General features: G+C 38.7%; 2 protein-coding genes across 4 annotated transcripts in view; one reads left to right on the forward strand and one right to left on the reverse strand.

The window, feature by feature from the left end:
- Window positions 1-15,387, reverse strand: part of PIGF (phosphatidylinositol glycan anchor biosynthesis class F) — a 22,186-nt gene extending 6,799 nt beyond the window's left edge. Inside the window, exons 1-5 of one of the 2 annotated variants that reach the window (XM_075042858.1) lie at window positions 15,327-15,387; window positions 14,611-14,860; window positions 12,917-13,008; window positions 12,178-12,294; window positions 4,621-4,729 (exon numbers count right to left, since the gene is read on the reverse strand). In XM_075042858.1, coding sequence (XP_074898959.1) covers window positions 4,621-4,729; window positions 12,178-12,294; window positions 12,917-13,008; window positions 14,611-14,838 — 546 coding nt within the window. In that variant the 5' untranslated portion in view covers window positions 14,839-14,860; window positions 15,327-15,387. Of the gene's footprint in view, window positions 1-4,620; window positions 4,730-12,177; window positions 12,295-12,916; window positions 13,009-14,610; window positions 14,861-15,197; window positions 15,295-15,326 lie in introns of those variants that run through there. The other variant, XM_075042859.1, reaches the window with a different exon arrangement.
- A 19-nt stretch (window positions 15,388-15,406) lies between these two features.
- Window positions 15,407-20,528, forward strand: CRIPT (CXXC repeat containing interactor of PDZ3 domain). Of its 2 annotated transcripts, none has more exons than XM_075042863.1 (5): window positions 15,407-15,465; window positions 15,700-15,765; window positions 16,167-16,221; window positions 16,853-16,956; window positions 19,769-20,528. In XM_075042863.1, the coding sequence occupies exons 1-5, from the start codon at window positions 15,450-15,452 to the stop codon at window positions 19,831-19,833; spliced, it is 306 nt and encodes a 101-aa protein (XP_074898964.1). In that variant the 5' UTR covers window positions 15,407-15,449; the 3' UTR covers window positions 19,834-20,528. The 2 variants fall into 2 exon arrangements, with proteins under 2 accessions (XP_074898964.1, XP_074898963.1); XM_075042862.1 differs by having other exon boundaries at window positions 15,418-15,582.
- The last annotated feature ends 2,237 nt before the right edge of the window (window positions 20,529-22,765 follow it).

A 22,765-nucleotide genomic window follows, 5' to 3' on the forward strand; every position in this document is an offset into this window, starting at 1 on the left:
GGTATGTGTAAAGAACCAATGTTTTCTTTGGTTATGAATAACTCAGGATGAAGTAGCATTTTGGTTTTAGCCATTAGCACATGAATTGGAACTCCTGATGATTAATTTCATACCAAGTTTACTCCACAGAAGTCTGAAGTACTTCGAATTAAAAACAAATTCTAGTGAAAGATAGACAAAACATTGACATCTGACTTTCTGATCAGGTAAGATATAGGTAATGGTACTACAAACTTCTCAGCTTCTACTAATATATCTCAACCATGATGGGATGACTACCATATAATTTTTCAGTTCTTCTATTCAGATTGCAGGAAAAGATGCTAGTCCCAATACAGACAGCTAAGGATGGGGAAATAGATTAACAAAAAATGAACCTAATGTTGCCCTCAATTGCTTTTTCTTTTAAGGCCACAAAGCAGCAACGAAGTGACATTAGAAGAACTGCCATATTTATCAGTGTGGCAATTCAGACAACGGGTGCCTTGCAGAAAAATGCAGGCAGCTTTTTTCAATGCTCTGTTGGAAGTCCAGCATCCTCAGTACTCTCTCTTTCCTTCAATCTCTTGTTTGCTTCAGGTGAGTGACTACAGGCCATTTTCATTTGAAGCCATTTCTGTGAACAAAACTGACTTCACAGAAGTGGCTTTACATACTCCACTCTCTGAACTGGACTACAGTCAATTTAAAAGTAGACAGTAGACACTCAGAAACCGTCTGCACTTTAAAGTATAGGCACTAGATTTGATAAAGTGCTAAATCCTGATCAAGTGGAAAAATGTACCAACTCAAGACACAGTGCTTAACTTTTTGTGTAAACCTCAGGTTATAATAGATTGTTCTAACAGAGCTAAATCAATAGCAATAACATTTTTCATTCCAAACTCATAGTGCATTTCTGCATCTGCTGGATGTCAGATGTTTTTGCCAACTTTTAACATAAACCACAACACAGGGCTATAGCACAAGGCAGCAGCAGCAATGCTGTGGTTTGCTTTATCACATATTTCTCAACTGTTGTTGACCCATCCAATTCTTGTAATATCAATTTCACCTTGTCTACAACACTCCTTAAATAATGAATTGTCTGAAGCTAAAGGTACAAATGCAGCTGTGTTTTCCACAACATGTTGTTAAACCACAAACACTAACCATAACCAATAGAAACAACAGAACCAGATTTTGCAACAAGCAGTCTTAAAGGCCTTAACATTGCTCTCTAAAATGCTAATACCACTTTAGTCTTGCCCATATAACAAGATTTAAACCACATTTTCTGTTCTAGAGCAGAGCCATTTCCACTACAGATTTAAAAAAACAAACAAATTTGTTTACAACAGAAAGTCTAAAATACAAAAAGGAGAACAATCACTAATGAAACCTGTTCTTATCTCAAAAGCTGGCCTTGAGTCCAAAGACTAAGCTGTTCTGTTTAAGTCCCTTTTTGGATCTGAGAAGGGTAAGTCCAAAACTGTAATCCTCAAGCTCTCTGCTTCTAGGCTAATACAAGAAACAGCTGATTTCAAAAGCATGACAGCTTAATACTTTATTCATACAGATGCCTAGAAGTAATTTGGTTTTGACTGGGCTCTGATTACTTTTAAGCCTACATTAAGATCTACATGATTTTTTTTCAGACCTTGCTTGGGACTTAATCTGTAGGTGTTCCTGTAAGCATACCAGTTGGGTTAGATTCTATACAAAACACTGACAGTCCATGTCTTTTGGGGAGATTTGTTTGTTTGTTTGTTTGTTTTAAATAAAGAATCTCTTCCTGCAACTGCATTATGTACAGGTATTTTTATGTTCAGTAAGTTAGTGGTTAGATCAGTCACTCAGGAGATAAACAATCTGCACTAAGGATACTCTTCTCTCTTTCATTGCTACAGTGAAAGAATCTACTATGAATTTCTGTAATCACCTGACATCAGGTAGCAAAAGGAATACTCTTGTGAAAAGGGGTTTTGTTGCTAGTGCCCAGTGAACTTCTGAAGAATAGAAATGTCTCTTGGCTCTGAATATTTCTGAGACAGCAATGCAGAACTACTACACACAACTCAATACCTGTGTTGTTGAATCCATACTACTCAGTGAGGATAGAAAGACAAAAGACTCACATCAACTGTTGCATGAAGTTCAGTGTTTCCGGAGAACTGGATTCATATATATCTCAGTATGGCTGAACTGGGAAACAGTGTTTCCTGGGCAACTATTGAAAATGCCTGGCCAAGACACCTTCTCTCCCCCCCCCCCGCTTCTTCTGTGCCTTGGTGACCAATATTTAAGAGATCACCTTCACAAAATATTAAATTATCAATAGGTGATTGAAAACTTCGAGAGCTGTGAATAGGATCTCTAACAAGCTACTTTAAAGAGGTTAATTTCTGTCTTGAAGATTTGTTACCATTTTGGTGCTTCACTGTTGCTTTGCTGAGATAATTGACTTTAAAAACTACATTACATTTTAACAATAACTTCTTTCATTTCCCTTTATACAGCAGATCTTAAAAAATTAGCACTTAAAACTGCAGTTTTCAAAGACCATTGAAGTGGCAGCCTGCAGGACTGATAAGCAAACTTCTTGAATTGCTCACATGATGATTAATGATCAAGCAGTTCAGACCCAAAATGGAAAGCAAGATTTCTCACACACAGACACAGACACAGACACACACACACTATTTTAAACCCTACAAAGTAAAAGGTGGAGAAATGGCGATGGGGAAGTGAGGGAAACTTAAGGGAAAGAGAATAGCAGCAAATGCTCTGGATCTAGGTACAGGAAAACTGCTTTGATGCAGGACTTGATAGTCAGAAACTCCCCTGCCAACTTGGGTATCAGGAGTATATCAGATATGCGGGTGGAGACAGGAAACGGGAAATGCACACATACAGTTTCTGCTGCTACCTGAATTTTCTGGGGAGCATTCATGCCCAGAAACAGCTAGTGACAAGTTACGGCATCTGAGGTTTCTGCAGATGCTTTGCTGTTCTGAAGAGTCAGATAATATCTTTTTAAGATGCCTAAGTATAGATTATAGAGCTTAACTTCTGTCAGTCATGTGTGGCTTTTATTGACTTGGAAGAGTTTTCAAACAAAGAGCTGCCAGACCATCACCAAACTTGTGTCTCCTACTATGGGAGGAGGGGGGAATGGACAAATAAAGTAAAAAATTAACTGTACTTAAAGTATCTGTCTTAATCTATCAGTGTCTTTGTTTTGTTAATCAGAGCCTACTGACTTATGATTAAGTTTTCCTTCTATCATTGGGGCATAAAAGGTGAACTTCTTATACACAGCATATTAGCAAAGTCTGAGATTTTGGGAATAAAATAAAACCTGCCAGATGTGACATGCCATTTTAAAATTCTACCTGAGCAAGAAAAAAGTGCATGCCTCTCATTGGAACAGGAAAGCGAATAAGACTTTGCAAAAAGACATGAGATTGTACTTCAATGAAACCCTTGATTTTTGGGTTACATTCATGTCCATCAACAGTTAACTAGTCCCAACACATACTTATGTCAGGCTGATTATGAAACATCTTGCAAGAGTAAAACCAAGTGTTTTTAGGGAAGAAAACATGATTTTTTTTAACTTAAAAGTATTGACCTACTCCTCTATTATTTTTTAAATAGAAATTTTAATATCTCATTACACTGTTGTAAAGAAAGGCTGGTGGCATAAAAGCAGTCTATTAGCTACTTACAGAAGACAATTTTCCATTGCAGCTGTAAGCCACAACATCTCTACAATATCAGAGAAAACTGTGTTGCCTGTTATACTATTTTCTGAAAGAAACCTTTGAAGCCATCTGCTTAAGAACAGGCCTGGTAGATACTACTCAGCTGAGAGCTTATGAGTTCAGTAACCCGAGGAAAGAAAATATCCACTGAGGACATTTAGGAAAAAGTGTCTCGTCATTTTGTGGCAATTGCAGACTTCAGTTATGTTTAATGGAATCACTTCTCCATGCCAACAAAAATATTAAGAAAATGGCATGGACATTTGAATTTATAAAGACAGAATCTGCGATGCTAGCTTCACATTTTTTATCATGCAACTACAAAGCTAATGCTTGCCTGCCTTTGAAATCAGAAGGTAAGTTTTTAGTACAGTGTGTTGGCCACACCATTTCCACAAATCAATCCAAATCCATTTAAAATGCATTCTGTTAAGTGCTTTTATGGAAGATAGAGGGGAACTAAAACACTAGGAAAGCATCTTTCCTTTCCTACCCATAAACAATAAAAGCTACCAGACTGAAGGCAGACAAACTTGGAGCCATCTTCATCATTTCACATTTCTCCTCCTGCTTGTCTAGCTGCTTCTTATCAAAATACTTACAGCTCTATTTCATGATAAAATTTGCATGCAACAGACACTCATAAATCTGTAACAAAGAACCTATCAAAAATGGAGGTAAAAATTTTGCATTTTACATCCTTACACTGTAAGCACAGATGCTTCCAATGACTTCTTAAATGTCTGGCATAACCCTGTAGGAACAGCTTATGAGTAAGTCCAATATACCTGTACAGTTTCAGAGCAATTTTGTGTGGCATGCATATCCAGAAAATTAATATTTTTATATTTATAATAAAGGTGTACATACTAACCTGCCAAGGCCGATCCCAATCAAGAGGAATAGGAAATGCTCCAAACCAAGCTCCAAGTATACTGCACATGGTAGTAATCTGTAGACTGCTTTCCCAGATGGACGTAGCTCTGCAAAAACAGTGTTACAAGATTTCAAGAGCAGAAATTATCACGTCAGAATGTTAGATCTGATTTCTCCCAAGATTTTTGAGACTACAAACAGATATAAAAATCCATATATTTGATAAATAGCATGCAGGTTTCTCCTAAAAGATACAAACTACGTAAAATGTAAGTTGCATATTTTAACTATAATCACAATCCTTCTATACCACACATTCAGGAGATTTTTTCCCCCTTGAGATGTTTACTGCAAAAGCTAATTTATTTTACCTGGAAATACTCCTATTGAGCTTGAAACACTGACTGAGCAAATGAAAATATCACAATGATATTGTGTGCATTGCAGGGAGAAGCAGACATGAAAGGGTAGCTTGGGATTGTACAGAAAAGCACAAGCACAGTCATGAAGTACTCTATGATATAGACATGTTATTATTTGACAACTACGACAATTTGTAATTTAAAATAGAAGTCCACTGTGTGAATATTCCAAAGCAAGTTTCCATCAACTGAAAAGACACACTGCAAATAAATGCAACCTGCATGTTGCAGCACTTCAGCAATATTGCATCCAAGTTCAAGTATGCTGGCTGCCCAATAAATTTATTGCACGCTAAAGAATTCTTGCATTGCCAATCATGGCACATATCATATCATAAGAGATGTTAATGACTTCAGTTCTCAGCTTATAGCCTTCTACCACTACTGACTTCAAAAGTTTTGTAACAGTTGGATTTCTATTTAATAGATAAGCACTTACTGCCTATCATCAGTCTACCAAGTGATTGCTTTTGCTTTTCTCAAGCCATGATCATTTGAGTAGAATCATAGAATCAGTTAGGTTGGAAAAGACCTTCAAGATCATCAAGTCCAACCATCATCCATGCCCACTAAACCATGTTCTGGAGTACCTCGTCTACGTGCTTTTTGAATATGTCCAGGGATGGTGACTCAACCACTTCCCTGGGCAGCCTGTTCCAATACCTGACAACCCTCTCAGTAAAGAAATTTTTCCTAATATCCAACCTAAACCTCCCTTGCCGCAACTTGAGGCCATTTCCTCTGGTCCTATCTCCAGCCACCTGACAGAATAGACCAGCACCCACCTCACTACAACCCCCCTTCAGGTAGTTGTAGAGAGCAATAAGGTCTCCCCTCAGTCTCCTCTTCTCCAGGCTAAACAACCCCAACTCCCTCAGCCGCTCCTCATAAGACTTGTGCTCCAGGCCCCTCACCAACTTGGTTGCTCTTCTTTGGACACACTCCAGCAACTCAATGTCTTTCCTGTAGTGAGGGGCCCAAAACTGAACACAGTACTTGAGGCGCGGCCTCACCAGTACTGAGTACAGGGGAACAATCACCTCCCTGCTCCTGCTGGCCACACTATTTCTGATACAGGCCAGGATGCCGTTGGCCCCCTTGGCCACCTGGGCACACTGCTGGCTCATATTCAGTCGGCTGTCAACCAGCACTCCCAGGTCTTTCTCTGCCAGGCAGCTTTCCAGCCACTCTTCCCCAAGCCTGTAGTGCTGCACGGGGTTGCTGTGACCCAAGTGCAGGACCCGGCACTTGGCCTTCTTGAACTTCATACACTTGGCCTCAGCCCATCAATCCAGCCTGTCCAGATCTCTCTGTAGAGCCTTCCTACCCTCAAGCAGATCGACCCTGCCTCTCAACTTGGTGTCATCTGCAAACTTGCTGAGGGTGCACTCAATCCCCTCATCCAAATCATTGATAAAGATATTACACAGAATTGGCCCCAATACTGAGCCCTGGGGAACACCACTTGTGACCTGCTGCCAACTGGATTTCACCCCATTCACCACAACCCTCTGGGCTCGTCCATCCAGCCAGTTTTTTACCCAGTGAAGAGTACACTTGTCCAAGCCATGAGACGCCAGCTTCTCAAGGAGCATGCCATGATGAGAGACAGTGTCAAAGGCCTTGCTGAAGTCAAGGAAGATAACATCCACAGCCTTTCCCTCATCCACTAGGTGGGTCACCTGGTCGTAGAAGGAGATCAGGTTGGTCAAGCAGGACCTGCCTCTCGTAAACCCATGCTGACTGGGCCTGATCCCCTGCTTGTCCTGGACTTGCCATGCGAGTGCTCTCAGGACAAACCATTCCATAATCTTACCCGGTACCGAGGTCAGGCTGACAGGCCTGTAGTTCCCCAGATCCTCCCTCCGACCCTTCTTGTAAATGGGAGTCACACTGTCAAGCCTCCAGTCCTCTGGGACGTCCCCTGTTGACCAGGATCGCTGATAGATGATAGAGAGTGGCTTGACAAGCACCTCTTCCAGTTCCCTCAGTACTTTTGGATGGATCCCATCGGGTCCCATAGATTTGTGAGTGTCCAGATGGCGTAGTAGGTCACTAACTGTTTCCTCCTGGATTAAGGGAAGTATATTCTGCTCTTCATCCTTGCCTTCCAGCTCAGAGGGCAGAGTACCCTGAGGATAACTAGTCTCCCTATTAAAGACTGAGGCAAAGAAGGCATTAAGTACCTCAGCCTTTTCCTCATCTCTGGTGGCTATGTTCCCTTCTGTATCCATTAAAGGATCAATATTGTCCTTGGGATTATTTTTACTGTTAACATATTTGTAAAAACATTTTTTGTTGTCCCTTACAATAGCGGCCAGATTGAGTTCTAGCTGAGCTTTTGCCTTTCTAATTTTCTCTCTGTATGATCTAACAAGATCCCTGTACTCCTCCCAAGTTGCCCGAGTACTTGGTACCAATTAAGAAACAAGAACAGCAGAAGTTCAGAACACAGCAGGGCAGAGTTCTGAGATAGGAGAGCCAGGCTGAAATCCCTGCTCCAAATCAGTAAGGTAAGAGATCTGAATCCTAAGTTTGCTACATCTCAGATTATAAACGCAAACTTAGCTTTAGCTAACAGAAGAAAAAAGGTGTGCATTTTAATGGCTAGAAGACTAGATGGATAGTAAATTCTGAACTTCACATGTGCTGTTTAGGTTGCATGACATGAAAGCTTTAACCCTACACCTTGTTTGGAAGAGTCTAAAATTTCTGACTTTACTTCTGAGTACACCTAACTCATTGCTGCTATTGACCGAATGGCTCACAAGTGTAAAGCAAACATTTTTTCATTGTTTGCAAAATAAAGGTCGTACAGATTATAGTATTTATGTGCAAGGTTGACATTTTGAGCAGCTGTTTCGTCCACAATAACCTCATCCCTTTAACTTAAAACACTCCATTTCAATTCACAATCCTACTAGCTTGAGATTTTTTTTTAAAGGGAAAGGTCCTGATTTAACTATAAAACTGTTTAGGAGTCTGCACATAGAAAATTCTTGTAAATTATTTTCAGAAGCTGAATAACTGAGTGGAGAGCTGTTACGCAGCATGGGGAAGAGAACATTCACTACAGCCTTAAAGCAGTGAAAGAGGCAGCAGAATACACTGAGGACTGACTGAGGTACATTTATACCCCACAAGACATCTTACCTGGTAAATCTACACACACATTGCTGCACCATATGGACATATCAGACTGAGTCCAAAAGCAAAACAACAGAATTAGCAAGGCACAGTGCCCAAGTGTAGAACAGCCATTGGTAGTTTGGCAACCATTTGGGCTGCTAATTCAACTACTCTGCAGCATGGACACTGGCTACTCAAATACAACCTGACTTGTCCTCCAACGTTATCCCGAAGGAACTACGCTTTGGTTATTCTCTTTTCTTTGTGGAATGTCACCTATTGGGATTTTCGCAGGTATTCTTTAACCCACTAACCCATCACATAAAACCCGCATTTGCACGAGGCTAACAACTGTATCAACATTTATAAACTTTGAGTTTTATAGGTTTCTTTATTTTTTAACTATGAATGAACTACAACTAAAATCATTCTGCAGGCAAAACTAGCAATACTTAAGATAATAAATGATCACTAGTGGCACAAAGGCCTTTTAAAGCCTAAAGTAATTAATTAACCCCTCTAAATAATACAATACATTAAGTGCTGTTTTAAACAATGTTTGAATTAAGAGATTAGCTAACATAAAAGAATTTACTAAGATAACTCCTGACTAGACAAGATCTGGAATTTTGGGCTGCAGCAGCACTTTGCATTTGATGGTGCCTACCTTTACAAAGGATGTTTCCAAGACTGTACGAGTTTGCAGTTCACAAACAAGTGATAACATAGGTGAAATGAAAACTGGAAGGAGCCCTAAAGTTATGTTTTTATACTAGATTTTGGCAAGCTCCAAATAAAATCTATTTCCCATCCAGATGACATCTTATAATTGCTATTATACGAGAAATTTCAACACAATTACTCAGACTAGTGATTTGAAATAAGTCTCCAAAAGGAGCAATAAAAAAATCAGCAATTGAAAGCTGATTTCTTAAAGGCTTTTACGCAGGAGGCTATTTCAGCCAACAACTACTGAAAAGCCATTTAAAGAATAGTCACCTGCTTCCATTAGTGCCAATAACCCTTTCTGTATCTTTTACTTCCCACTGTCAGCTTACAGCAGCACATGATAGCATAAGATCAGTGTCACGACATAGGTCACAACACTAGATGTCAGAATACGGCATCCAGAAATAGCTGGCATGGGCCTACCCCTTCCCAAATGCAGAATTAGTGAAAAGAGCCCTATTTACAGCCTAGTTAGAATTGAAGTTTTTATGATGTAGAATACACAAACTTACTTTCCTCACACATTCTATGTGTACACAGAGTATAAATACGTGGGTAAGAACAAATTGTTCAAATTTCTTAATATAAAGTAATTAAAAAAAAAGAAATCTATTTAGTCTATCAAATCAACATTTCCAATTCAAAAGTGTACTCAGTTTGAAAACGTGGAGCATGTGCAATTTTCTAAGCTGCAACTGTTTTTCATGCAATTGTTTCATGTATATAAAAAAACCCACCCCAACCAAATAACACCTCCCCTCCACCCCACCAACAACCCAAACTTTATAATATAACCATTACACCTGCAGTGTCACAGGTTACATGTTGTCATGAGACGGCACATATAATCCACCTCCTAGAGGCATGGGCACTTAATGACTGATCTTGTAGTAACCTTATTAGAAGTGATTTTAATAGCAGTGACTGCACTTCCAAGTGCTGCAAGTAGAAACAGAGAAAGCTAAGCATCTCTGCAGAAAAAATAAGCACTTTGCAAGTTTATACCCAAAATATTTAAGTCAGACTGACTCAGTTGTACCATAGCTATTATGATGCAATAATTACATGCAAGATACATGAATGTAACTTTATGAATGGTCCTATGAAAAGACATTACATACATCACTATTTTCATACTAGATCACCTAAAACATAGCAGAGAGCTATCCAGAGCAATAGCTAGGTAATTAATATCTGTTACTTATTTAGACTTGGTATGTCAAGATAAACTTTCTAGATGTCTTCTTCTGTCTTTCTGCAAAGACAATAGCACAAGCACATTTTGATCTTGTAAATATTGCACAGGCAAGTAAAAGTAACAAAAATAAATGCTAAATTGTATTCAGATATTTTTAAAACACATTCTTTTTTCATACTGTCCTGGTTTTGGCTGGGATAGAGTTAATTTTTTTCCTAGTAGCTGGTATAGTGTTATGTCTTGGATTCTGTATGAGAAGAATGTTGATAACACTGATGGTTTTAGTTATTGCCAACTAGTGTTTAGACTAAGTCAAGGATTTTTCAGCTTCTCCTGCCCAGCCAGCAAGAAGGCTGGAGGGGCACAAGAAGTTGGGAGGGGACACAGCCAGGACAGCTGACCCAAACTGGCCAAAGGGGTATTCCATACCATGTGATGTCATGCCCAGCATACAAACTGGGGGGAGCTGGCCTGGGGGTGCATCGCTGCTCAGGAACTATCTGGGCATCGGTCAGCAGGTGGTGAACAACTGCATTGTGCATCACTTGTTTTGTATATTCCAATCCTTTTATTATTATCATTATTATTTTTATTATTATTGTAATTTTATTATTTTTATTACTATCATTATTAGTTTCTTCCTTTCTGTTCTATTAGACTGTTCTTATCTCAACCCACGAGTTTTACCTTTTTTCTTTTTCCCCCCAATTCTCTCCTCCATCCCACTGGGTGGGGGGGAAGTGAGTGAGCAGCTGTGTGGTGCTTAGTTGCTGGCTGGAGTTAAAACACAACACATACTAAGCTGTACACTTAATCAGACTTTCCAGCTTGCTGTTCCAGTGCAATTCAATTTGCTAAACTCTTCTTTCAAGGCAAACAGCTGTATTGATCTTACCTAACCATCCTTTTCCTCCATTCAACCAGTCCCACCTCATTCCACATGGTTAAGTTAGAGACCTTTTAATACATCATGTCTACACTCAGCTCACACCTAAACACAATACATTCCAACTCATTCGTAAGGTCAAATGAAAAATCACGGGATTGTTTTTAAAAGAGCAGCTTGCTACAGTCCATAAAAAATTTGCTACATATTTCTTTGTAGTCTATTTTCATTCAAAGGCTAGTCTGAATAAACATCATTATTAAATAGACATTTTATTCAGATAACGTCATATGGCTCACTAATAACAAGTATGTACAAGTTGTTTTGACATTTTTGCTGTGACAAGACAGCTCTGTTTCCTATGCAATAATTGTGCTGAAATAACATCAAGATGTAGACTAGGAAAGAACAAAATTGACAGGCAGTCAAAATCTAACCTGGCACAAAGACAGACTGTTGTCAAACATCTGTTACTTCAATTCAACTATTTCCAGTTGCAAAACCTCCACAGATGACTAAGTGAATCAGCAATGATTTGTTTTGACTAAACAACTCCATGCTTTTATTAGTCTATTCAGCCTTTCCACTGAAAATAAAAAAAACCAAGCATAACTGACTTGAAAAGGCTTCAAGATATTTTTCAGTAAGCTGAGAACTGAGATAAACCAAAAGTCAATACCTGAAACTACCATAAAAAGTCTACTTTCGTCCTCTTCTACAGAAGTTTAAACCAAAAGTAACTCCATAGGTCATCAGCATTATACAACTTTTCACTTTCTTTTGAGATGAGACTTTACTCTTATGAACTATTAAAAAGGAATGAATGCTAACATCTTATTATTAAATCTCAAGTATGTGTGGGGCTTCTTTATGTTTCAGTGCCCCAGTCTTTCAACAACTCTGTTATTTAGTGAGTGAAAAAAGACAGAAGAGAGAGAATGCTTCTGAAAAATACATTATCCTTGATACATGCTAATGTAATGGCTGCCACTGAGGTGAAAAGGAGGTTAAAAGACTCATTTTACTTTAAACATACTCTTGAAAAAAATTAATGCTTGAAAACTTACACTGAAAACAGCTTTCTTTGAAATTTGAAAAAGAGCATGAGTGAAGATTACATGATACATTGTTTACATCAATTCTGTCCATTTCTGTTCTGTATAAAATCAGAAACTTTAGAATAGAACTTACCCATTTTTACTAAATACCCGTATCCATGCTTGTATGTTTGGTCCCAGCATACACAAGCATTGTAAAGTAGTAAAGGTAGACAGGAGAACTGCAAACAAAAACGTCTCAGTCACTGACCTACAAAGAAGGAATATTACAGAATTAAGCGAGGTAGTTACTAATTTTCTAAGAGTTCCAAGATTTAGGAAAAAAATGCTTGGATATTTACTTCATTATTCCATTTGTGTTTCTAGTTTGATGTTGTGGAAGCAACCATGAAACCAAACTACATGATGCCATTGTTAGTAACTTAGTATCTCTTTCAGAAATCAGGCTGCTTCATGTCCCTCCCCCCCTTTGTTTTTCTTTTTTAATCATTCCTAAAAATGAAAACACTAATATCAAAAGGATGAAAGATATGCAAGATGCATGTTTTAGAATCTTATGGGGAAAATGACTAAATGAAACTTAGAAAAATGTTTGTACCTGTTTAACATAAATACTAGTAAGTAAAAGGAGTTGTTTGTAACTGCCTTGAGCAACATTATGTCCAAATATTCAGAAATTGCAGGAGCCAGCTTCTAAAAAAAACCAAACCTCCAAACAGAAAAACCCCCAAAACAGCCACCCGTCTTCCCCCAGCCAGAAGCATATGCTTTACCTTCCAATGTACCAGGAAATACACAAGTACTTATACCAGTATCTGCAAGGAGAACTGTCCCTTAAAACATTTAGAGAAAGATAGGGTCTTCTGACTTACTCTATGAGAGGTGCTCCATAAAGAACAATAATCGCATGAAACAGTATGCAAGACATGAAAAAGTATATACAGCATTTTAGAAATCTGGATATCTAAAAAAAGAGCAATAAAATATCAGAATAATGTTTCAAAAGAGAACATAAGTAACATACATATTCTATACCTTATCAACAGCATTGTACTCAACCCATTTCTTTAATTTCAGCTGCAGCACAGGATGATAATAGTATGGCATATTTCAAAAGTTTTCCCTATGTTTAATACTTTAAATAATTAATTAAAAATGATCACACTCCATCTAAAATTTTTTCATGCACCCTATTATAAGACAAACGTACAAAAAATGTAACTGGAAATAACAAGATAAACAGAGATGATTTTACTGGATATTTTTACAGTTCTGTTTTACATCTGAGTGTTATATCCATTCATTAAAAGGCATCTTTCACAGAAAGTGAAAAAATATTTAAAAGCAAGAAAATATGTAATATGAAAAAACCCCATTACATTTGAACTTAGCATCTTAAATTCTAAAACCATTTGAGAAATGTCCATGACTTTCTATAAATCTGTAAAACACATATAATTTTCTTTGAATTTAAACAACAGTTTCTGGGTATTCACTATGTCATATAGAAGCATAGTCACTTGATAAACAGTTCTGGTTAGGTCTGTTCGGATCAGGTCAGCAATGGAAATCCTTAATTTCCCTTGAACACTTTTTTTTGACATGCTAGGCTGGGATGAGATCTCACCTAGAACACAAAGCCTGCTTCATTTTTAAATCACAGATGGTTAAAATACTTGTTTTCCATCAATATTTTGTGTATGTCACATCCCCCCTCAGTCAGCAAAACTAGACAGAAGCTTTGCATACAAAGACACAGCTTTCAGGGATGTTTGCTTAAATGTTTAAGAATCACCACATCAGAGCACTAAATCTTGTCTGACTCAGCAAGTTGGGAGTACAAGACTATCCACCTGACTTCAAAATGCTGTATATTCCCCCATTCCTGAACAAGTTGTGTGCTGCTCCAAATTCGCTTTGTTCAAACCTAATTTCATTGGGATTCATACCTTAATGCTCCTGTTACAAACTGTAACTACAAAAATTTCTCCCAGATTTAGGTTCTTCTGTATGCATATTTCATCATTCAGGGAAATGTAGCCATTTCAATACTTTTCCATGTGATTTTTTAAAATTTACCAATTTTGTTTAAATTGTAATGAGCTAGTCTCTCTTTTATGTTTCAAATCCAAAAAACTACTTCTCTTCCTTTAAAGTTATTGGAAACTTATAACTGCACATAAGAACAGTGTTTCTTCATAATGCTGAAGGTCAGGCCTGGACTATGAAACGAATTCTGTGCCTAATCGATTTTGCCAATTTTTGCCACCATGCAACTTGCCTGAAAGATCAACCACTGGGACTACAAACAACAATATATTGACAAGAAAAAGGAAAGGCACAGAATCACTCACCTGAACAGATTATTACAGGTAAAGAAAGTTTCACGTCACAAAAATATTGGAGAACTTATTTCAAAAGGTGCTACACTCAGCTCATTCATGGAAAATGGAAAACAAGAATTCACCAGCAAATTGTCTTCTCTCTTTCTCATTTGATCATTTCAGTGAAAGAATTCACTTCCCTTCCATACTGCCTGGCAGCAATTTAAGAATAAAAGTCTTACCTTGTGAGCAAACGAACTTCTCTTAGGAGACAGATTTGGTTTAAGGACTAAGTGCAAGATTATATTAAGGGTACTAACACAAACAGAACATATACACAGCCACGCGAGGTGTGTTCCAAAAACTGTGAATCCGTCCCAGAAGGAAGCCGGAACAACCGCTGACAGAATAATTGAAAAAACACAGAGGAGGTTGGCAGCCAAGAGCCTCCTTACTTCTGCTTCTTTCATTGTGTTCCTATTAACCGGCCACCTGCAAGACAGCAAGTCGCACCCCGTTACTGAAGCACTACAGGGTAACGTTTTTCCCAGTCGCACTACACAGGGCAGAACTCTGAGTTTAGTTTGGAGGTAAAAGTGATTATTTGGGGGCAGAAGAACGTCGCTTGTTTAAAAGCCAACCCCAAGCCCACGGACGCAACAGCACGGCGCTGTGAGAGCCGGGCGAGCTGCTGAGCGCTCCCACCGAGCAGGCAGGCAGGCAGGCAGCCTGCCTGCCCCGCACCAGCACCCTTCGCGCCACCGAGCTCCCTTCCTGACAGAGGCAACCGACTCAGCCCCTGCCGCGCCCGGGCTGGGCTGCTTCTCACCGCTCCCTCTTCAGCCGGGAGACAGCGGCGGTGCGGCCTCCTGACAGGCCTCGCTCGGCGGCAACTGTCCCAGGCCGTGAGGAGGGGAGGAGGGGGAGGGGAGGGGGCGGGTGCTGGGCCGCCTCTTACCGCAGCGTCGCCGCCGCCGTCGCGGTGCCCGCGCGGCGCCACCCGGCAACGGAAACCGGCGGCGCGCTCGCGTCAGTTCTGGGGCGGGGCCGGAAACGGCAGTTTGTTGTGGTGGGGGCCGCCATGGTGTGCGAGAAGTGTGAGTGGGGGCGGTCTGGGAGACTAGGGTCGGGGGGCCCTGCCCGAGCCGCCGGTCCCTGCCCTCTCGAGTCCTGGGCGTCCGCTGAGCTGAGCTGCAACGGACGGCGGGCTGTAGGTGGTGGTTCTGGGAATGTCTGTGTGCGAGCTGTCATTCTCCCGCAGGCAGCGATTGTTGCGGGTGTTAATGCAGTATAGTTTTAATTTTTTTCCTTTGTAATGTTTCCTTACGTAGGTGAGAAGAAACTCGGTACGGTAATCACTCCCGATACGTGGAAAGATGGTGCAAGAAACACTACAGGTAATCTTGGGGAGGTTTAACGCTTGTTTTTCAGGTATCTTAAAGCCAGTTGGGCACCTGAGCTATCTTACAATCTTAAGGCTAAAATTTGTAAGAGTTAATCAGGATAGTTTTTAATTGCTGTAGTTTTCTTTCTATGCTAATTTGATGCATTGGGAATGTATTTGTCCTGAGCTTTTCAGTATTGAGCTTGTCTGGTTTTTTTCTCCTTGTATGGAATGACAATACACAAACAGAGCGCAGTAGAAGGAATCCTGCTGTCCTGTGCTTTAATGCTGTCTTACATGTTTTAGCTCTTTTTCTGGCTTCATTTGCACATGTGTAAAACCTGTAAACCAAGGTTTTTTAAGTATGTTTGGAACTGGGAAATTTATTGGTTTATGGTTTTATTCTTTTCATAGAAAGTGGTGGCCGCAAGTTAAATGAAAACAAGGCATTGACCTCAAAGAAGGCACGGTTAGTATTTAATACTGATTTTGGCCAAAAAAAATTTGCTTTAACCGAGGCCTGTTTCCTGCATATTTGGGCAACTGTTCAAAACTTGTCCAAACTACTTTTTTTTTTTTTTAATTTGTGGGGATTGTGACATTTGATTAGTTGGTAAAAGTATGTCCATACATATATCATGGGTGCTTTCTGCTGAGTCATAGACTCTGGGCAACTATTTTACTGTAGTTCTTACCAAAATTGCTAGAGTTTGATACTTTTGTTAGGAAAGAAGCCGGGAAGGCTTATTTTCTGTGCTAAGATTGCTTTTCCTTAATGTCCAGGAGACATTCTATTATGCAAGGGGGCAAGGTGCTGCTGGAAGGTGTTTAAGTTCAAAATAGTCCAGTACCTTAATAAAAAGACACATTTTTAGTTCTGCTTTTGTTAAGTTTTTGTCTGTAATGCAAGAAATCTCTCTTAATGGCAAAAGTGGGAGTTTTTCTGTAGACTTTGTGCAGCCTGTTAGAAATAATCCTTGTATGTCCCTTTTCTAAATCATAGTTTTTGTCTGTACACTCTGGGTCAGACATTTTAGGATGAGGTAGAGGAAATACTTTATTTCAAGGTGTATAAATAAAATACTTTTGCTTTTTCGCAGGTTTGATCCTTATGGAAAGAACAAATTTGCAATATGTCGGATTTGTAAGAGTTCTGTCCATCAGCCAGGGTCTCACTATTGTCAAGGATGTGCCTATAAAAAAGGTGAATTTCACTGAGTGCCAAATTACCCCAGTTTGGTTTGAAATTAGAGAGCAAGTAGAACTCTTGATTTTGTTTTGCCTTACAAAGAGAAGGGTAAGATGTGATTTAATTGCTATCTTCAATTACTAATAGGAAGGCATAGAAAAGATGGAGTCAGACCCTTCTGAGGTGCACAGTAATAGAAGAAGAGACAATGTGGGTTAGAATATGGAAAATTCTAATTACATACAAGGAAAGCAGTTTTCACTGTGAGGGTGGTCAAATATTGTAATAACAGGGACCCACAGAGGTTGTGGAATCTCTACAGGAGGTATTCAGAGCTTGACTTGAAAAGCCCTGAGCCAGACTCATCCAAGTTGGCCATGTTTTGAGTGGGGCAGGGGCAGGACTAGTGACTGCTGGAGATCCTTTCCAACCTAATTCATTCTATGATTCTGCTTCTTTTAGAATGTTACTGGTATCTAAAGCAGTATCATTGGAAGAATAACTGTAAGCTTGATCTTGGAAATTGCATAGAAAACTGTCATCTAGCAGTTTTTCTGATTTTTATTAGTTCTAAAAAAAAATTAGGTTTTGTAAAATACAATTACTTGTTGCAGTCCCTTTTCTACTCCCTTCTCCCCTCTCCCCTTCTTATAATAGCTAAATCTAAATAGTGGTCTCAGAAAAAAACAGTAACAAAACCACCCACCCAAAAAACCACCCCAGACCTATCCACCCGCCCCCAAAACCCACAAAATGACCAAAAATCCAACTTCTGATCTTGGTACAGTGATAGGCTAGCTTAACAAAAGTAGAATACATGGGCAATAAAAGGCAAAGAGAAAAAAATAAATAAAAGCAATTAAGAAAGTATGTCTGAAGGCAAATCATGCTTATGGTTGTCTTTGTGCCTGCATGTATTCTTATGCATTCAGTGGCTTAACATAAGCCATTGAAAGGTTAATTTCTCTGAAAGGAGTCTCTGGTCCAGTAGGGAACATGCTTGATGCATTGTAAGTCAAGCTTGGCTTAAGGCAAAAATGAAAAATGAAAAAGAATAATATATTCATCATCCCTAGAAAGCAAGATACTGCACTGTGCAGTACATAATATATAAAACCTTTTTGTACTCATGTATGAATGACTGCACTGAAATTCTGCTTATACCTGGAAGCTTTCTATCTCCTATATTCATAATAAGTCTTCAGTATTGTTAAAAACTGTTCAAAAATTCCTGAGGGAAAAAGAAGGAATTTCAAGCAAATTTGATGGAGAGCCTTAAGGATAGAAAACTTTTACTAGTCTTGTGATTTTGAGTACGTAAGCAAAAGGGCTCAAACTTGTAATTCCTGCGGGGCGGGGAAAGCAACACACACTCAAGTTATGTTACTAATACCAAGGAACCCACATAGCACACAGACATGGGGTGAGCCAATTGCTAGATGTAGAGCTACAGCTAAGCAGTAGTAAGTTTTGTTTATGAAATTACTTTTAATTGTTCCATAAATGTGCACTGAGTCAGCGGTTTAGCAGCCTGCTGTAGGAGGGTTGCCTTTTCTAGTTGCTAGATGCTGACCAGATGGCTGCCTGAATCCCATATGGTAGAACCTTGTTCCCTTTCTCAAACTTATGGCTAATTTGAGTGGGCTTCAGGATTTCATCTTTGTCTGCTTGTGTATCCTTCCAGGCTGAATCTGGTTTCTTCACAAAGTTCAGAACTTTAAGTGCGTTAGGTTCTAGTTCTGACCATCAAAGAGGTGGTTGTGGCATGTTTCTTGAAGCAAGTGCAGTCATATGGCTTAGTGCTTCCAACTGTTGCATATCACTCAAATTGAGAGGCAATCTAAAGTTAATTACTCGTCAATTTAGACCTGAAGTGAACAGCCTGTGGGCTGGATTTTGCTCTCCAAAGTAAATCATGTGACACGTTCCCTGCTGTTCTCTTTTCTAATGGACTTTTAAATATGTGTCCAGTCACATGCTGTCAATATGTGAAAGCACAGGATTTGGAGAGAGTTAACAGGAAGAGTTGCCACTTGACTTTTTTTTTTTGTCTGCTGATGAATGGCCTTGTAAAATGAGATGTGGCCCTACCAGACAAAAGATTTAGCACCTTTCTGCTTTAGAAGAGGGAAACATTGAGACAACCACCACCTCTGCCTCTTCTGAACTTGGGTACTTTTTGCTGCTCTAGTCTTCTGACTTGCCACTCTTTCAGTTTAGGTCAAAGTCCTCTGGGACATCAGTGGTCATCTTCAAGTATTCTTGGTGTCCATTGTTTCTCACTTCTACTCCTCTATAAATAGCTCAATTCTATGAAACTGTATTCTTCTCCAACTTTATCCGTTATCTGAAGCTCCCTACCTGTTAAACTTCCATTTAGCAGTCAGTTTGTTGGTGACTGTTTTCTTAGCCTAGCTACTTTCTGTCCATCTTGGGCCTCAGTTTGGCTACAGGACTTAGGAAGTTTAATAATACACCATTTTTACCTGTTTGCCAGATGGGAGCCTTTCCTGGCTCTCTTCCAACATTCCAGCAAATTACAGAGGCTTCGGGCAGTGTTGTGAATCATAATGCTCTCAAAATAGAGTTTATTTTTTTGAACTGGCAGTATTACACATATGCTGCAAATACTAATTTGTATTAGGAGTCATATTATTACTTCTGAATTTGCAATATCTGGTGAGAAAATGGACAGATGGATTGTCAATGAGAGCTCATTTAAACAATTTTTTGAAAATTATCTTTACAGATACATACATAGCAACTATGTTTTTGAAGAGAAACTAATGATTTTAAAATAATTTACACACCTTTTATGTGCTTATAGGTATCTGCTCAATGTGTGGCAAGAAGGTCTTGGATACGAAGAACTACAAGCAAACTTCTGTCTAATTGTATTCACTAGTCTTTTTATGAACTTTAACTTCTGTGTCTTTGTACAGTAACTTTTCTCTAAAATAATATGTGAATATTAGTTTCTGGAAGATAATACATTTACTTGGAATAAGATGAGAGGTAAAGACAGCCTGATTGTTTACCTAGAAATGTACATAATATTTGATTTTTGTTGTTTTAGCACTAATGTTAACTGATATTTAAAGGTAATCAACTGATACAGTTCAAAGTGAATGAGAAGATCCTAGTGGATGAGTTGAAGCTATGTTACTATCATAACACAGATCTTTGAGATTAACACTTTTATTCTTTTACTGTATCTTGAGTCTTCTGCTTGTCTGATAGTAGTATTTTATAGATGTACAAAATATGAGCTTGTATCACCTCATTAAAGTAGTATCTTCATTTAGTTCTGTGCTTACAGGTATTTATAATTACTCTCACCCCAAACTATTACATCCTCCCTTCTAAATGTTGCTCTTCAGATTTTAATGCAATCGTCCTGTCGAGTTTTGTTTCTGCCTACAGCTGAGTTGGTTCAATCACAAATTGTTAAACTACTGAAATCCAGTGTGTTACTCTGCCAGTTCTTACTTTGGCAGTAAGACTGGTTAGCTATTCCCTTGTCAGACTCTAAGGAAGCTTTACATATGGCATCGGGTTGCCCAAGGCAATAAAATAATGAGCATCAATTTCTAATGCCAGGTCTTGGTCTCATCATTTCCTAAGTTAGTCTGGCTTTTAAATACTTGGTTTGAAACTGGCTGTTGAACTCTATGATGTAATTGCTTATATACATGTCAAATTTGAAAGATCAAATCAGGCTGCCTTCTTTCAGCATTCGTTTGATATGAGACTTAAAGTGAGCGTCTCTGACCATGAGAAACTGAGTGTGGCTCTGCATTTCTTTTTTGTCCTTTGGTTAATTTCTATATAAGAAAGCAATTTCTGTTATGGAGAGTAGTAACTGTTCACTGTTTATGCATTTTAAGGGAAAAGAATTGCACTCTTAATTCATGGTGGGGTTTTAACTAGACCTATTTAAGTGTTTCCTCCTCCCAGCAATCTTGGCAATCGCTTATGCTTTTGCAACTTTCTTTCAACTGTAACACGAAAAACTATTAATGGGAATTTCCCTATGAATAGATACTCTGGTTTAGGTTTCCTTTTGTTCTCATATCTTTTACTGAGACAACTGCATGACTAGGCAACTGAAAAATCAATGTTCTTTCTATGTGTTAGTGGGCTTTTCATTTTAAAAGCTTCACCTACCTTAACAATTGAATGGAGGTATGTGGATTAGTTAGCTGGTGATTGCTGGCAGCCTGCAAAGTTATTTCTACGTGGTGGTGGCCACTTGTTTCCAAACACATCAAGGAATTCTAATGTTAGTGTACATCTCTATGGCACATCCTTTGTATGGATGAAAAGAAAATTTCTATAATTGGCTTTAAGTTTTGCAGCAAGTGCTTTCAGTAGAGTGTGTGGCGATTTCAGGTGGCAGATTCTCTGATATTCTGTGAACTCTTCACCCTTTATGGATGTGTTCTATAAAATTGATTGATTTTTGCTATTCTGTGAATAAAATTTCTTGTCTTCCTAAAACTTGCCAATATCTATTTCAAAAGCAGTACTGTTTGTAATTCTTGGAATACATGGTATGAATTGAATGTTTATTACACTCTGTAAATATTGGCACTAAGTGAACTCTTACCTCATTTTGTAACTTATTTAAGAATGACAAGGATTTAAATAATATGATCCTTTTTTCATAATTATTTTGTGAATAGAGCTTTTATACACCTGTATCCTATTACTGGGCAGCTGATTTTGCATGTTAGAATGTATTTTTCCTGGAAAAGGAGGACAGGTTTTGTTTTGGGTTTTTTTAATAGTTGATACAAATAGTGGTTTGTTGTTCTAGTGGTTTGTACAGGCCTGGGATCTGCCATCTGTAGCTCTCAACCTTCTTAGCTTTGTGAGAGCTTCAATTCCTGAGATCTGTAAAATTTGCTGATGTAACAGTCAACTTTCAGAAAAGCCCATTTTCCAAACATTGTTTTGGAGACCTGTTGCTTTAAGTTTAGATCACAAGCCCTCTCCTGCACCTCTGAGACGCACCACAGTTCAAGGCAATCTTGGCAAAGAAGCACTTAAAGTTAGCTTTACACTTATATACACCTTCAGTATAATTGAATTGTCATATAAAAGCATTTTTGTTGATACTAAAAGTGTTTTGTTTGCATGGGCTGCCTTTCCTGAGACATGCAGTGAAAAACAAAAGAAAATCTGTAGTGGAAAGTTGCCATTTTTGTTTAATGTACTGAGAAGAACACATTAATGTTCCCAGATGATCAGACTGTCCTCTAAATCACAGGTTATGTAAGAGATTTGTGCTGCCAAATTTAGTAGGATTAGAATTTTCCTCAGTACTGCTGAATTCCTATACTGTCCTTGCTGTTTCTGTGCGTTCAATGGCTAGAGCTATTACTGAGCTAAGTATAAGCAATGTTTTGATGCAGATTATTGAGAGAAAAGAACAGATTAGATAGAAAAATGTTACTGTGCTTGTAGCAGCCAGTCAGATGAAAATTGAACAGGGACTGTTGGAGGGTCCTTGTTGTATCAGAGTGTTCTCATGTACTTCCCCATCCTTACCATTTGTTACTGTGATGTTTTTTTTTTTGTGGGTTTGGGTTTTGTTTTTTTTTAATCCTGTTCTTTTGCTGCAGAAGCTGGAGAAAGAACCATCCAGGACAGTAATTTGGCAATACTGTTCCAAGGCATTAGGACTATTTTAATTGTTTACCTGTAGAAATGTGGCAGGTTTTTTCCCCTCTTATGTTTATTCTGTTCCTTCATTATCAGAAGGATAGCAAGAAAGACTTTGTCTTAGATACAGGGATGTCACTGAGCACTTTGCATTTAG

Source organism: Buteo buteo, chromosome 12, assembly GCF_964188355.1.
Source record: "Buteo buteo chromosome 12, bButBut1.hap1.1, whole genome shotgun sequence".
Taxonomy (NCBI): Eukaryota; Metazoa; Chordata; class Aves; order Accipitriformes; family Accipitridae; genus Buteo; species Buteo buteo.